The sequence below is a fragment of the Episyrphus balteatus genome, chromosome 1 (genome assembly GCF_945859705.1).
Source record: "Episyrphus balteatus chromosome 1, idEpiBalt1.1, whole genome shotgun sequence".
Taxonomy (NCBI): Eukaryota; Metazoa; Arthropoda; class Insecta; order Diptera; family Syrphidae; genus Episyrphus; species Episyrphus balteatus.
Window position 1 is genome coordinate 79,466,941 of NC_079134.1, and position 15,964 is coordinate 79,482,904.

The 15,964-nt window shown below is 33.2% G+C and overlaps 1 protein-coding gene across 1 annotated transcript in view; it reads right to left on the reverse strand.

Moving 5' to 3' along the window:
- The window catches only part of LOC129905249 (uncharacterized), an 82,673-nt gene that overhangs the window by 9,812 nt on the left and 56,897 nt on the right, over positions 1–15,964 (reverse strand). The window contains exon 2 of the mRNA XM_055980684.1: positions 7,426–7,991. Within this exon, the coding sequence (XP_055836659.1) occupies positions 7,426–7,991 (566 nt within the window). The remainder of the gene's footprint in view (positions 1–7,425; positions 7,992–15,964) is intronic.

Here is a 15,964-nt window from a genome sequence, read left to right on the forward strand (position 1 = left end):
ACATGACCAGCAGTCACCGCCGGAGGAAGTACGTAGGCTGACAACTCAAGCCAGTACAATGAAGACAAGCCTACTCATCGGGTGTGACGCAAATGCACGTCATACTCTTTGGGGTAGTTCTGAGATCAATGAACGAGGTGAGTCTTTATTTGATTATATCATTGAAAATAACCTCACTCTTTGCAATAGAGGTACTACTCCAACATTCACGTTTCCTAGTTCAAGGAATTATGAAGGATGGGAGGATGTACTAGACATCACTATTACAAATAGCAACTTCAATTTGCAGGTTGAAAATTGGAGAGTATCCCCTTTAAAATCCTTTTCAGACCATAGTTGGATTCTGTTCCAACTTAAGTTTGAAACCAAAATCCCACCCCCTTATAGAAATCCCAAAAGAACTGACTGGAAGAATTTCGGTCAAGTTTTTAGTGCAAAGTTACGCAATATACCCAATATAAATACAGATTCGGTGGATGAGCTCGAATCAAAGGTAATGACCTTTGAACGAGCAATGATCACTGCCTTTAAAGTCTCTTGTCCGGTGAGACATAGTAGCAAAATATTTCCCCCTTGGTGGAACGAAGACCTGTCTAATCTGAGGAAAATGACTAGAACAATCTTCAACATCTGCCATAAACACAAATTCTATGAACCCTATAAAGATTGCTTAAGAGTCTACAAGCGTAGCATAGCATCAGCCAAAAAGGAAAGCTGGGAGGAATACTGTCACTCCATAGAAGATATTAAGGATTCTGCCAGGCTTAGCAAGGTTTTATCGAGGGAACACTCAAATCCCTCGTTTCTTAAAAAGTCTGACGGATCCTGGACAATATCTCCAGCTGAATCCTTAGAATTATTAATGACTACTCATTTTCCGGGGTGCGTTGATAGCACCTCTGAAGTGAACATAAATCCCACCTTGCTATCAGTTACGAGTCATGAAGGGCGATAGCAAGTAAACCTCCTGATAACAAAAGAAAATATAGCTTGGGCTATTAACACTTTCTCTCCGTACAAATCCCCAGGGCCTGATGGTATTCTGCCCATTATGCTGCAAAATCAGCAAGAGATAGCAGTTCCATGGCTTGAAAAAATCTTTAAAGGCTGCCTTCTTCTTAATCATGTGCCCAAGTCTTGGAGACAAGTTAGCGTGGTTTTCATACCCAAAGTGGGCAAAAGAGGACATGAATCCGCGAAGGATTTCCGGCCAATAAGTTTAACATCTTTCTTACTTAAATCCTTAGAACGAATCTTAGAAACTCATATTAGAGACATTTTTAAAAGATGTCCTCTAGCCAGTTCACAGCACGCTTATATGAGGGGCAAATCTACGGAAACAGCCCTCCATGAAGTCGTTCGAACAATTGAGAACCCTAGCTACCTTCTTGGATGTAGAGGGAGCTTTTAACAATGTCCTAACCGAATCTATTCTCGAAGCCCTAGTGACTTTTGAAGTAGAAGACTATATCAGAAGTTGAATTATTTCAATGCTAAAAGAGAGAAGAATTCAAGCAAGCTTAGGAAATTCAAACTGTTTTAAATGCGTTAATAGGGGTACGCCTCAGGGGGGCGTTCTTTCCCCACTGTTATGGCTCCTTGTCATGAACAATATCCTCGTGAAGCTTGAGAGAAGTGGAGTGAAGGCAGTGGCATATGCGGATGATCTGGTTGTACTTGTATCAGGAAAGTTTTTACCTGTGATCAGTGAAATGACTGACACGGCTTTGAGGAAAGTTAGCAACTGGGCTACAAGCTGTGGCCTAGGAGTTAATCAAAGTAAAACGGAACTGATGCTTTTTACAACTAAAACCAAAATCCCTGTCTTCCCTCTACCTCAGCTCAACGGCCAAATCTTATCACTTTCTTCTAGCGCCAAATATTTAGGTGTAATTTTGGACACTAAACTGAGCTGGAAGCTTAATATAGAAGAGCGGGTTAGAAAGGCGAGCATTGCTTTCTATGCCTGCAGTAAAACCTTTGGGAAAAAATGGGGTCTTAAATCAAAAATGATTCTATGGACTTACACAGCGGTTGTACGACCCATTCTTACCTACGGCGCCATTGTTTGGTGGCCTGCACTCAGTAAAGCTTATAACATCAACAAACTTAAAAAAATCCAGAGAACAGCAAGCGTAGGGACGACTGGAGCCCTCCGGTCGTGCCCCACGGAGGCTCTAAACGTTCTCTTGCACCTCTTACCCATAGACCTTCATATCAAATACCAGGTCTCTTGTAGCGTTTTAAGGCTAAAAGAAACGGGTAGTTGGAAGGCAAAATCTTTTGGTCACAGTGACACAACAAATTTAATACCATCGGATATGCTTCTGACACCCACGGACTACTGCACCCCTATTTTGAATACTGTAATGAATTGCAAGGTCAGCTTCCCGTCGAGATCAGACTGGGAAGAGGGCATTGTGACGAGAGGCTTCGACACCTGCATTTTCACTGATGGCTCAAAAATGGACTGTGGGGTCGGTTCGGGTGTCTACTATGAATCCCTCAATATCTCAAAATCCTTTCGACTACCAAACTTTGCCAGTGTATTCCAAGCGGAATTGCTGGCAATTAAAGAAGCTTGCAAATTACTTAGAGTATATCCAAATCAAAACCAAAATATAGCTATACTAACAGATAGTCAGGCAGCTATAAAAGCAATTGCTTCACGACATCCTCCAAATTGGTTCAGCAGTGCAGAGAGGAACTCTCATTGCTGAGTGAAAGCCTCACAATCACTCTCATCTGGATCCCAGGTCACAGTGGTTTTGAAGGCAATGAAAAGGCGGATGAACTGGCCAGGCAAGGATCAGCCCTTCATGAGTCACTAGCAGAAATAGTTAACATTCCCATAGGAGTCATGAAGGGCGATATCTTCTTAAAATACCTAACAAAAGCTAACAATAGGTGGCACAACTTGACTAGCTGCGTCATATCCAGAAAAATCTGGCCCACCTATAATAAATCCAAAACATATGACCTAATCTCTAGACCTAGAAAAGATATTAGCAGAATCGTTGCGGTGTGCACAGGACATTGGCCGATAGGGGAACATGCAGCAAAGTTGGGTATACCGCACAATACCTACTGTCGCAGCTGCTTGGACCAGCAAGAAAAAGAAACGGTCTACCATTTCCTATTTCAATGTCCCGCCCTTGCTAGGAATAGAGCACTCTCTCTGGGGAGCGAATTCTTTAATGTCATAGATAACATCTCAGAATCAAAGATCAAAGACTTGATCTCGTTCCTAAATGCAACAAAGTGGATTTAGGACTGCCTAACACTTGTTTTTCCCTTTTTTAAAACCAATTAAAAAATGTATTTCAAATAAATCCAATTATCACTCACAGGTTTCATTAGTTTTGGTATCAAAACGGCGCATCCTGCGCTAATTGGGTCAATCAAACATAGTTTGCCTTGACCGCCATCTCTACCTACCTACCTACGGTGCGCAAAATATCATATTTTTCGTTAGTTAATGTATTTTTTGATTTATTTATGTAAGGAACTTTCGGAAGCTAACGAATTTTTTCGAATTTTAATTGAATAAAGAAAAAATATCCGTTAGCTTACGAAACTTTTCGTTGTATTAATAATTCTTTGCTGCCGGGTACAAAGGGGTTTAGTCAAAAAAATCGATTTTCGGATTTTTATTGGACTTCAGTCAGTTTTTTTTTTTCTCTTTCGTTTGGTCCTATCGCCATTGCTCTAGCGTATCTCCTTCCGTTAGAAATGATTTGGTACAAAGGGCTTAAGTCAAAAAATTTTAAATAATGTTTGGTACTAAGGGCATAAGTTGGCTTAACTCCTTTGTACCGAAATCAATCTAATATACTGAAATATTAAGTTGGTCATAGAGAGTTAAGTCATCTTATGCCCATGGCAGAGTTTCTAAATTCGTTTAGAAGAGAGCATTAAAATCGCCACTCAAAGCAAATAAACATTCACATACTTGCATTTTTTGAAAACCCACAAATAATAACAATTGATTTATTATTTACAAAAAAATAAGTATAGGTACCTAGAGGCGCAACTCTATAAAAGTTTATCTTTCTTCCGGTGCAGAGTGCAGATGGCGCAATAGTAACCCGCGGTGTCATTTATTTCTGTAAATTTTCAATTTATGTATAATAAATCATAAGAAGTATTTTGCCTACCAACAATATGTCAGCTACACAGTTGGTGTAGACCTGATGCATTGGTTTTTTTTTTATGGTATAAGACATGAATAAGATATCTAAACATTGTTCTGCGTTTCTCTCTTTCTAGTGTAGTAAGAAAAAAAAATTAACGGTATATTCCATGATCGCCTGTTTTATGTTGTTTTTTTTTTTTATTTGTTGTGTAAAGTCAGTGCATTGATCAAAGAGTTCTTTCTACAAAAATTGTGATTAATTTTATCTATTGATTGTTTGGAGTAAGTTCCTAAAAACTAAGTTTTTTATTGAAAAATAATAGGTAATAATGAGACAAGGAGTAAACAAGTATTGAATTTTGCAAACTCTGCAAACCATCTTGTAGAAGGTAAATTTTCCATAATTTATGTAATAAATTTTTCATTAATTTTCATTCAAATTTTGCTATATCAATTGTGTGGTGATATTGTTATAGAAATGCCACAACCTTCTTCTGCACTAAGAAGTATTCTTTCACGCCGATCTTCGTCAGCTTCAATTTCTCATTCAGACTTTCTATATTCCCATGAGAGCACCACCGATGAAGATTTCAGCTCCGATGACAGCGTAAAAGACAAAGATTTTACTCCAGATGGGAATAATAGTAGTAGCGATGGAGGAAGCATAGGAGAAGAAGGTCAAGACAGAAAAAGTGTACTGGAAGATTAAGCTGGTGGACCATTGCGGGTCAATGAAGATATCTCAATAGAGAATGCAGGAAATCAAGGTAATTTGATAGAAAATAACGTGAAAAAATGGGCTAGGGCTGCAAGGAAGCAAAGGACTGCTATGCTACATAGAGGACAGGGCTACGTTAGCGTTATTGGCAAGGTCGTAAAAGCTAGAGCATTAAAGAGCTTAAAAATGTGCCGGAAAAAATGTGCAATGTTCCTCGAAGAAGACCTTCAAAAGACAATTTTTAATGAGTACTGGTCATTAGGGTCTTATAACAAAAGAATATCGTACATAGCAAATCTTGTAAATTCGAAAGAAAAAACTGTTACGCGAAAGAGAACGAATGCTAGTGTAAGAAAAAGAGAAGTGACCCATGAATATTATTTTGAAATAAATGGGGAGAGAGCTTCCGTGTGTAAAGATTGCTTTTGCAAAACCCTAGATGAAAAGCCTAGATTTATTGCATCAGCCATAAAAAAAAGGAAAGAAAGAACCTGCGAATAAAAAAAACTCAGGAAGAAATCAATGATGTCATAGCGCACATTAAATCATTTCCCGCCTATGAATCTCATTACACGAGAAGAACGAATGATAAAAAATATCTTCAATCACATTTGAGCTTAAGAATAATGTATGACCTTTACAAAGAAGGGCGAAATAACCCAGTTGGGAAAACAATTTATAAAAGAGAATTTGACGCGCTAAAACTGTGTTTTAAAAAGCCGCACGTGGATACCTGTTTTAAATGCGATATGCTGCAAATGAGGCTACAGGTTGCTACTAACACAGATGATGAAGAACAGAAGCACCATGCTGAAAGCGATCTTAAAAATCATCATGATGCAACAAGCTCAGCCTACGATAAAAAGAAAATTGACAAACAAGTTGCACAAAATAATCCGTCTTACAAATGCTTTAGCTTTGACTTGCAGCAATGTCTGCCTGCACCTTTGATAGGCTCTTCCGTGGCATTTTACAAACGACAGTTGTAGACGTACAACTTGACGGTTCACGACAATGCCAGCGGGGAGTCGATAAGTTACATGTGGCATGAAGGTCAAGCTGCGAGGGGAGCCAGCGAAATAGCTTCGTGCTTATACCAGCACATAAAAAAAATATCAGGCACCGTATCTGAGATAACATTTCATTCAGATACGTGTGGGGGACAGAATAAAAACAGCCATGTTGCTGCCATGTTTATACTAGCACAAACAGAATTCCCACATTTGGTGATCAATCACAAATTTTTAGTCCCAGGACACACTCACATGGAGTGTGATATAGATCATTCCATGATTGAAAAACAAAAAAAAAAAATGCAGACACCAGTTTACCATCCACACGATTGGTAGAGGAGGTTAATGTGAGTATACAATCTAGTTTTCGGGGTTGAAACCCCCCCCCCATTTGGCCGCCATCTTGGAAAAAGTGGTTTAAACTGGTTTTTACTAATATCTTGCGAACCGTTAGTCCCACAAAAATATTTTTACATCGTTTTTGTAGATAGTTTATTTTCTACAATTTTGATTAAGGTACTTTTTTCTGTAAAATTGAAAATTTATGCAGGATAGGGTTCTTACCAGAAAGGTTAGAATGTCACATTATTCCTGGATGAAAAAAATTAAGTATGAGACCGGTCTGGTAATTTTCCGGGCATGAATTCCAAAGAAAACATCTTTTAGACCATATCCCCTTTCCTATGTTATTTTTTATCATAATGAATGAATTTTTGTACCTTTTTTGAGTTAATCCTTATCTACATGATAAGTATAAGTAAATGAGACAAACAAAATTTGAGATACTTCGACAAAAACTTTTAAAAATTGAGCAGTATGAACCAAAAAAATGTATTTTTTCCCTTGGGCCCTAATAATATGGCAAGGTACTGTATATTCTAATTTTAAACTGTTTTTTCCTCAACTAAAAACAGACAAGAAACTGTTTTTATATCATCAATATTAGCTGAAACGTTGGCGGTCAATGAAATTTGATACATTATCCACCAATTTTTTTTTTGTTATTTTGTTGGTGCTCCACTCACACAGAGAAAAATAGACCACATAAAATAGACCAAAAACAATAAGATTTCTCTATGGTTTTCATCCAAGAAGGAAACCTTATTAAAACAATCGGGTTTTCCTTATTGTTTTTAAAATCTGCAAAAAAAATAAAAAAAAACGATGACCAGGCTGGGAATCGATTTGGAGACTTCAAATCATTAGTCGCCCACCTTACCACCTGAACCAACCTGCCATGAAAATATTGATCGCGATTTTTGTTCTAGTGCTAAGTTGCAAAAAAAAATCAACTTTTCAGTCAAATTTTAATAAGATTTTCTCTATAAAAATAATAAGAAATCTCCTTAAAAAACCTTATTAATCGTTGATTTTAATAAGATTTCCTTATGAAATGTATGGACGGTAAAACAATATGGCAATCTGTTAGTTTTTAGTGGGTCATATTTTTCTCTGTGCACCAACTCTATAGGTGTGATATACCATAACACCCCTTCCCTTCAATGGTGGAAACAAACAAAAATCTTTTACAGCCGTTTTTTCTACTAAAATATGCTTACCAAGATCCCTCATATTTACATCTGCTTCTTCTATCCTCTTTTGCTTTGAGTGCTCTTCATAATTCATTGCAATTCCAGGCTCTGTTTGATATGTGTTTGAACTACTTAATAAGCTTGGAGTTGCTACGGGAAATTCTTTGGGTGCCGATACATTTTGAGCGTTTCCGTTTTGAAATGCATTCACAAATAAAACTTTCATTCTCCCATTGTTTGCAGAAGAAACGATTCCTGCTGTATTTGTTTGGTTACTCGGTTGAGCACAGATTATTGTTTGTTGGGGCTGCGGTCGTATTTGTATTTGCGGGTTTTGGGGCTTCTTATTTTGCTGAAGTAAGAAATTAGTTGGGACCAACGATATCTTTCCTTGTGGTGAAGCTCCATTTTGCGATTTATTTGCGATAACAATTGATTGAGGTACAGCCTTTGAAGGTTGAGACGTTTTCAATAAGCTATTTGGGTTCGCAATAACAGTGTTAGGACAGTTTGAAAAATTTGGTTCTGTGCTTGGGTTGACTTTTTGTATATATTCACTCAGGATTGGAGCGTGATTCCCAGTATTTGTGACTCTATTAGAAGTAAAAGATAAAAAGAATAAAAATGGACAATTATTATAACAATTCAGTACATCATTTTTAATAAAGTTATTTAACCCAATAATTTTGGCATGTCAAAACATAAAGTCAAATTAAAATATGCCCAATGTGGTGGAGCAAGACCGTATTTTTTTAGATGATGGCAGTGTTGCCCCTGGAAAATTCGAGAAGGTCGAAAAAAAGGCAAGAAAAAGTTGCATATAGAAATTTTTTTTAAATATCAAAATCAGACGAAATTCGTATACCTACATTGTCAAAAAGTAAAGTATTGAGGAGCATTTTAAGTTTTTTTTGCTCTCACTTTCATAAATGTTCGTTCAATTTCAAGCAATTCTTTCTAGAAACGTATTTAAAGTATGACTTTGACTAAAAAATGTTTTTTTTTTTTCGATGATTCAAAGAACATGCAGAACACTTCAGAAAAGAACTAACTTGTCCTCTGTTAATTATTTTTTTCCGTGTTCCGCCAAATTTGACTCAAGTTGGATTACTTGATCCTTGTAGTTGGTGATTTTAATGATGTATGCTGCATTCCCAGTAGTATAGTTCCTTTTGCTTTTTAATTTTGTTCATAATAACGAAAAAGCGCAATTGAAAAAATATTATAAAACATCAATTTATTAGTCCTGTTCCATTGGAGGTGGTAGTTTACTACTAGTATATGTTTTGGTTAATCTAGTACTATCCTCTATTCATGCTCTTCTTCCCGAGTAGATACGATTTGAAAGTGCGTTCCATTGAAAATAGCCAGTAAACTACTAGTAGTACTTTGCCACCTCCCAATGGAACAGGGCTATAATAGCATTTTGAAAAAAAACTACATTTAGCCCCACTGCACACTGGTCGATTCAGTACATCGTAGCTGGTCAAAAGTCTAAAAAAAAGTTGTTGTCAACATAAAAAAATACCGTTAGGCCGAAAGTAAATATTCTTAAACAACAAAAAACAACAAAAATAATTTTTTGATTCCGTTATTTAATTCATGGGAAGCATCTCAATGTAATCATTCATGATTTGCTCACTCTCTATTTTAACGTCCGCGAGTTAACAAGTGTTTACAAAGTGATAGTTTATGATAAAAGTGAGTAATTGAGCTGAACAAAAAATGTCAGAAAATGCTAGTGGTATGTATTTTTTAATTCAGTTTGTTTTTTTGTAAAAAAAGTCGGATTCTATTACTATTAACTGAATGTTGTAAAGCATTTTTTTGATAGTTTTCAGATGTTTGTTTTTTACTTCTTGTAGGCCAGTCATTATGTCGGAAAAAACGGCTTAGAAATGCAAAATGACCGAGAAAGCTAAATTTTGGATATGTTGTAGAGGATGCTTAAAAAAGCTTAACTTGAAGTTTTCGACCAAGATTTCCTATGAGCTTTTTCCGCCATTTTGAAAAAAAGGGTTTTTTGACAATAACTCGGCTATCTGACGAGATGCGAACATTTTACAAGGAGCTTTTTTGTAGCTTTTTACGAGTTCTACAATTCATGCATGCACATTTTTTGTGTATCATGAACCGTTTTCGAGATATCGATTAAGAAAGTCAAAAATTTAGGACATGCCATTTGTTTTTTGACATAATCTATTTTTGAGTGATGAATATCGAAAAAATTATTAGCATATTTTTATATTTTTTTTTGGACAAAAATTACGACTTCCAGCCGGCCGCAAAGTCGTTTAGTCCGCTCCCACCGCCAAGCAAGCCGCCCGTTCGGTTGTAAAAAAAAAAACAATAATTCATGTTTTTTTTAAATGTTTATATCATTATATCAGTAACACATACATACAAATGTATGTATTTATTTAATAAATAATGAGAAGAAGATGGTAATGGGTTTTTTTGCTACCCCAATTTTATTAACCCAAATTTTGTAAATACAGTATACCGGCTTTTTGTGTTGATTGTGCATTTTGTAATTAGCTTCAATCTCAATATTATTTAGTTCATCAAAATTGCAATTATATCAGTGCCAATAATTTTTGAAAATAAAAAAATTATTAGCAGCATTTAGGATAAATGGTATATGAAAGCGGAAAAATAAATTGCCCACAAAGTAATTGGTGGAAAGGGGGCGGGTGAATGCCTTGTTCGATTTCACTAGTCAAAAAGTTTTTTTTTTATAGAAATCAAAGTATATTTTTCTAATGATTTTTTGTATGCTGAGCTCGAATCTTTAGTCAGAAAAATTCTATCACGTTGAGATATAACCATGCCAATACATCACAAAAATAGTGTTTCGAACGTTCAAAATTCAATATCTCAAAAACTTTGCACGTTAGAGCTATTCTAATGCTAGATTGAATTTAAGAAGGTCAAAGGCCATTAGAAAAGTATAATTTGGTTTCTATGGAAAATTATTTCTCGCCAATAATATTATGTCAGTTACGAAAAAATCGATCTTAAAAATCGTTTTTTTGTTTTTTTTTTTTTCAATTTTTCTCAATATTTTCTAAATCAAAAGTATAGTTTTTCCATACAATCTTAAATAAAAGGTTTTAATCTGAGTAACTGCATTCCAAGCTTTTCAAAAATCAAAAACTTTTTGGATTGACAAATAGGCTATTTTATCAAATTAAATTCGTCAAAAATCCAAAAATTAACTTTTTGCTCAAAAAACATTTAAAATACATAGAAAACATAACAAAGTAATTTTTAACCAAGATTTGTTAAAATCAAACCATTTTGGTAAAAGATAAAAATAAAAAATAAAAAAATCGTATTTTTTGCATTTTTTCAATATTTTTGAGATTATATAAATAAAATGGTTTTAGTAAAAGTTATGACACTTTTATTACCCACAACATTTGCATTTAACTTTTTTTGATAGGAGGTCTACTTTTGACAGAAATCGTAAAAAACAAGATTTTCGACACCAACACTTTTTCTCCCACCCACCCTTTTCCACCAATTAGTTTTAATTTATTTTTCCGCTTTCATATACCATTTATCCTAAATTTTCCAACCACCCATATGCTGCTAATAATTTTTTTATTTTCAAAAATTATTGGCACTGATCTAATTGCAATTTTGATGAACTAAATAATATAGAGATTGAAGCTAATTACAAAATGCACAATCAACACAAAAAGCCGGTATACTGTATTTACAAAATTTGGGTTAATAAAATTGGGGTAACAAAAAAACCCATTGCCATCTTCTTCTCATTATTTATTAAATAAATACATACATTTGTATGTATGTGTTACTGATATAATAATATAAACATTAAAAAAAAACATGAATAATTGTTTTTTTTTACAACCGAACGGGCGGCTTGCTTGGCGGTTGGAGCGGACTAAACGACTTTGCTGCCGGCTGGAAGTCGTAATTTTTGTCCAAGAAAAAATATAAAAATACGACATTGTAGGTCTGAATGTGGTCTACAAATTTTATGTTAATAATTTTTTCGATATTCATCACCCAAAAATAGATTATGTCAAAAAACAAATGGCATGTCCTAAATTTTTGACTTTTTTAATCGATATCTCGAAAACGGTTCATTATACACAAAAAATGTGTATGCATGAATTATAGAAGTCGTAAAAAGCTACAAAAAAGCTCCTTGTAAAATGTTCGCATCTCGTCAGATAGCCGAGTTATTGTCAAAAAACCCTTTTTTTCAAAATGGCGGAAAAAGCTCATAGGAAATCTTGGTCGAAAACTTCAAGTTAAGCTTTTTTAAGCATCCTCTACAACATATCCAAAATTTAGCTTTCTCGGTCATTTTGCATTTCCAAATGTATATAATGACTGGCCTATTGGACGATTAAAAAAAAGTGCCGAAGAGTGCCATCGTGAATTTTTTATATTTTGTAGTTTGAATCATTACCTTTAATTTGATGCTAAAATTAAGTGCCGAAAACCGCCGCAAACAATTTTTTTCGTCTCTGTCAGATACCAATCCGCTCTTTTTAAATTTATCATTTCTTTTACGGAAGGACTTTGTTTAAGATTGTCTAGCTTGTAGAGCATGAACTGTTATGTGTGATATATAAAATGAAAGGTTATATTATCTCTATTCAAAATAAAAATAAATCAAATTTAAAAATGCTCTATGCAAAAAGATATTACGTGTCAAAAAAAAGACCATCTTTTTACCGTTATCTCAAAAATGTGACTATGAAAATGATTGAAATATTGCACAAATATAGTCCTGGCTTTAATCTATATTTCCTGTTAATTTGATTAATATATCTATCAAAACAAAAAAGATATAAATAAAAAATGGTCAAAAGGGTTTTAAAACGGTCAAAAATTTGGGAAAAAGAAATATTTTTTCCCATTAAAAATATCTCGGGCAATAAAAAAAGATATCAGAAAGATTTAAACAGGCATTGAAAGGTTTCTTATAGAAACCGTAATTAAATATGTTCAAACAATTTTCCTTATATAAAAGAATAAGGTCCGAAGTACCCAATGCATCGTCTAACGGTAATATTTCAAAAACGGGAGCTGATTAATTTTTTTTAACTTCGGATTCGAGTTCAGGACACCAAAAACCTTCAGAAAAGTAAATTTTTGTTTTGGCAACAAAACCCTTGTAAACCAGTGTAATAGTTTAAGCTGTATATTGATAATGAATATAGCAGCTAAGGTGAAAAAACTGCTAACAGGCACGGGAAGAACGGGAGACCAGGGTTCATCGATTTGTAAGACGTTATCACATTAAAAATAATATTCAAAGCCAATAAGACATAAAAAAGAATTCAGTCCACCTAGTGACTCAAAATCGACCACTGTGCACTGAACCAAATCCTTACGTAAATACAACGAAAAAATTCGCTGAGCCAACGAAAATTTAATTAATTTTCAGCCAAAAATTTAATTGGCTCAACGAAATGACTTTCATACGATAATGAAGAACTTCATCAATCAACGAAAACTGTAGTATTTTAATGAAATTTTTCATAAAAATTTTTGATCGAGAGTTAATGAATTTTTACATCACTTTACTAAATTTTTTCATCGATTAACGTAAAATTTAACTAACCACGGTGATGTTTTTCGTTAGTCAATGTATTTTTTGATTAATTTATGAAAGAAACTTTCGTTAGCTAACGAATTTTTTCGTAAATTTTATGAATATTTTAATTAAATTACGAAAAAATATTCGTTAGCTTACGAAACTTTTCGTTGTATTTATTATTTTTTTAGTAGATTATACTTTCATTCTTTTCGTAGAATAAGGAATTTTTTCGTTAACCTACGAAATTTTTGATTTATTTTCTTCCCTTAATTTTGGAATAAAAAAACCTGAAATTCAGAAAATCTGCTGAAAATTTTTAACCATAAAAAAAACATATTTTGAATGTTTTAATAAATTGGCGTTTCGTTCCGGTGGAGCTTACTTGAACTCATCACTTCATCAGTTGACTTATCGTGAGACACTTTGTCAATACGCAAATATTTTTTGTATTCAGCTCAACTTACATAGATTTTTAAACAAAAACCTAATGTGAACTATATCCAGCAAGATTAAATTTTTAATCATTAAAACAGAAATGCACGTTTTTAAGTTTTTTTTTTTTTTTGTAAGGCAACGATTTTTTTTCGTTAACTGATGTATTTTTTAAAAAGCCGATGTAATATTTCATTAGTATATGAAGAATTTTCATAAGCTTATGAAGATTTTCGTTAGTTAATTTTGAATTTGATAAGTTAATGAATTTTTTCGTTACTTTATTAAAACTTTGATAAAGTAAGGAAAAAATTCATATTTTTATTCTTTAAAATGAGTATATGTTAATTGATGAATCTTTTCATTAAATTGGATTTTTTGGCACTAAAAAGGGAGAAAAAGTGTATGAAACGTTTTCATTAGTTGATGAAGGTTTTCATAATACGTAAAATCAAATATTTTCGTTGAAAATGTAGTGTATGAAACGATTTTCGTAATTTTACGAAATTTATTATTTTCAGTGTAGTATTTTTATCTTCTCACGTTCTTAACGTGAGAAGATAATGTGTTTCTTAAGATTAATTTAAAATACATTTGTTTTAAAATAAGAAAACAACACAGGAAAGTTAGTACAAAACATATACGAAACGAAATACAGGAAGGCAAACTCGCAGACTATTTGTTTAAACGAATAAGTTATTGGATCAAAACTGTTGGTAATATATCGATTTTTTTCTTGTGTATAAATTTTTTTCTTGGAGAGTAAGGCTACACCGAAAAAAAATTTGATAATAACAGCTATCAAATTATCATTTTTGAGTGACAAAAGTCGTCCAACAATTAAAATATCAATTTTGATATGATTATCATATCATTTTGACATTTTTTTAATTAAGGTGGATAATGAAAATTTCATTTTGGTAATTAAAATATCATTTTGCTATTTTTTTGAAGTTTAAGTGGATAGTGAAAATTTCACTTTGACAATTAAAATATCAATGTTGAGTAGATTTTACGTTTTAGCACAAATAATAAATTATACAGATGTCTTATTCAAATGGAGAAAAATGATATATGAAACTGAAATTGACCAAAAAAAAGCTTTTCCAAAAGCTTTAACATATTCAGTAAATACACCCAAAATCATCTCGCTCATCTTCTTTCTTGAAAAAAAACCTCTTCTTTCCTATGAAAGAAAAGACAAAGAAAGAACTAAAGTTATTTTTTTTTTATTTAATTTTTCGCTCTCAATACCTACACCACACACACTCACACAATACGCACATGATCATTCTTCACAAATGGGAAAAAATGGGTTTTTTATGTTTGCGCTGAGTCCTGAGTGCAGGTGCAGGAGAGTTGGTCGTTTTACGGCGCATCCTTCCACATATGGGGAACCGTTTTAGCGGTTTGTTGTTTAGATATATCTTTTTTATTTTAATAGATAGATAAATGAAATTTTAACCAAAGATTGATAATAACTAGGACTATATTTTATATTCATAATTCAGAGATAACGGTAAAAAGATGTTCTTTTTTTCACATGTTATATCTTTTGATCTTAAGAAATGAAAAGGTAACAATCTAAATTTTTGAAAGTTTCACTTCTACCAGAGGCGGATTTACAAATTTTCATGGTATATTCCTTTTAGTTTTTGCCGCCCTTGCCCCTTCATTTTTTGTTTATTTATATCTCACTTTGAAAGTGTACCTCTCATACAAATTTTTCACGTTATAGCAAACGGCTCTAACGATTTTGATTTAATTTTGAAGACGTAATACTCAAAGCAATCTCAAAAAAGTCAAATAACAAAAAAAAAATTTTCATTTTGTAAAACTTTACGCTAAATGTCGGCTCTTCCCCAACATCAAAATTTTTTTAATTTATGGGCCAAAATATATTTAGTGCCTAAAAAAATGTCTTTATTTTTAATTTTATTTTTCTTGAAGAAAAAATAAAAGTTATATAGTAGAAGAACTATATTGAGTTGTAAAATTAACATTAGGGGTATTCACGATCTGGTGCAACAGGCCTAGTAAAAATGTAAAATTTTATTTTTTTTACAATAGATCGTGAACGCCCCTTTTCTTATCTATAGTAAATATTGATGCATGAATGAAATCCATGATGTTTTTTTTTTAACACTGTTGCTTCTTCTTTTTTTCCATTTTTTATAATTTAATTCTTTGTTTTGTTCGGGTTAATTAATTTTCACAAATTATTTTACATCAAATGAAAATAAATTACGGGACATGAGTACCGACAAGCCGACAACCATAATGAACAGAATAAAAAAGACAAACTGTTTATCATGGGCGACGTGACGGTGAGCTCCCATCTGTCAAAAATAATTTTACTCTATTGTATTTTTATTTTGCAATAGGTCTAGGGCATAGCAAAAGTGCAAGACTGTTGTAAAATTTTAATCCGTATATTTTGTTGTTGTAGTGTTGTAAGATTTTACACTTTTGCAATGATACAAGACCAGTTGCATCGGATCGTGAATACCCCTATTATTTACTACAAGTTTGAAACCCAAATTTGGATCG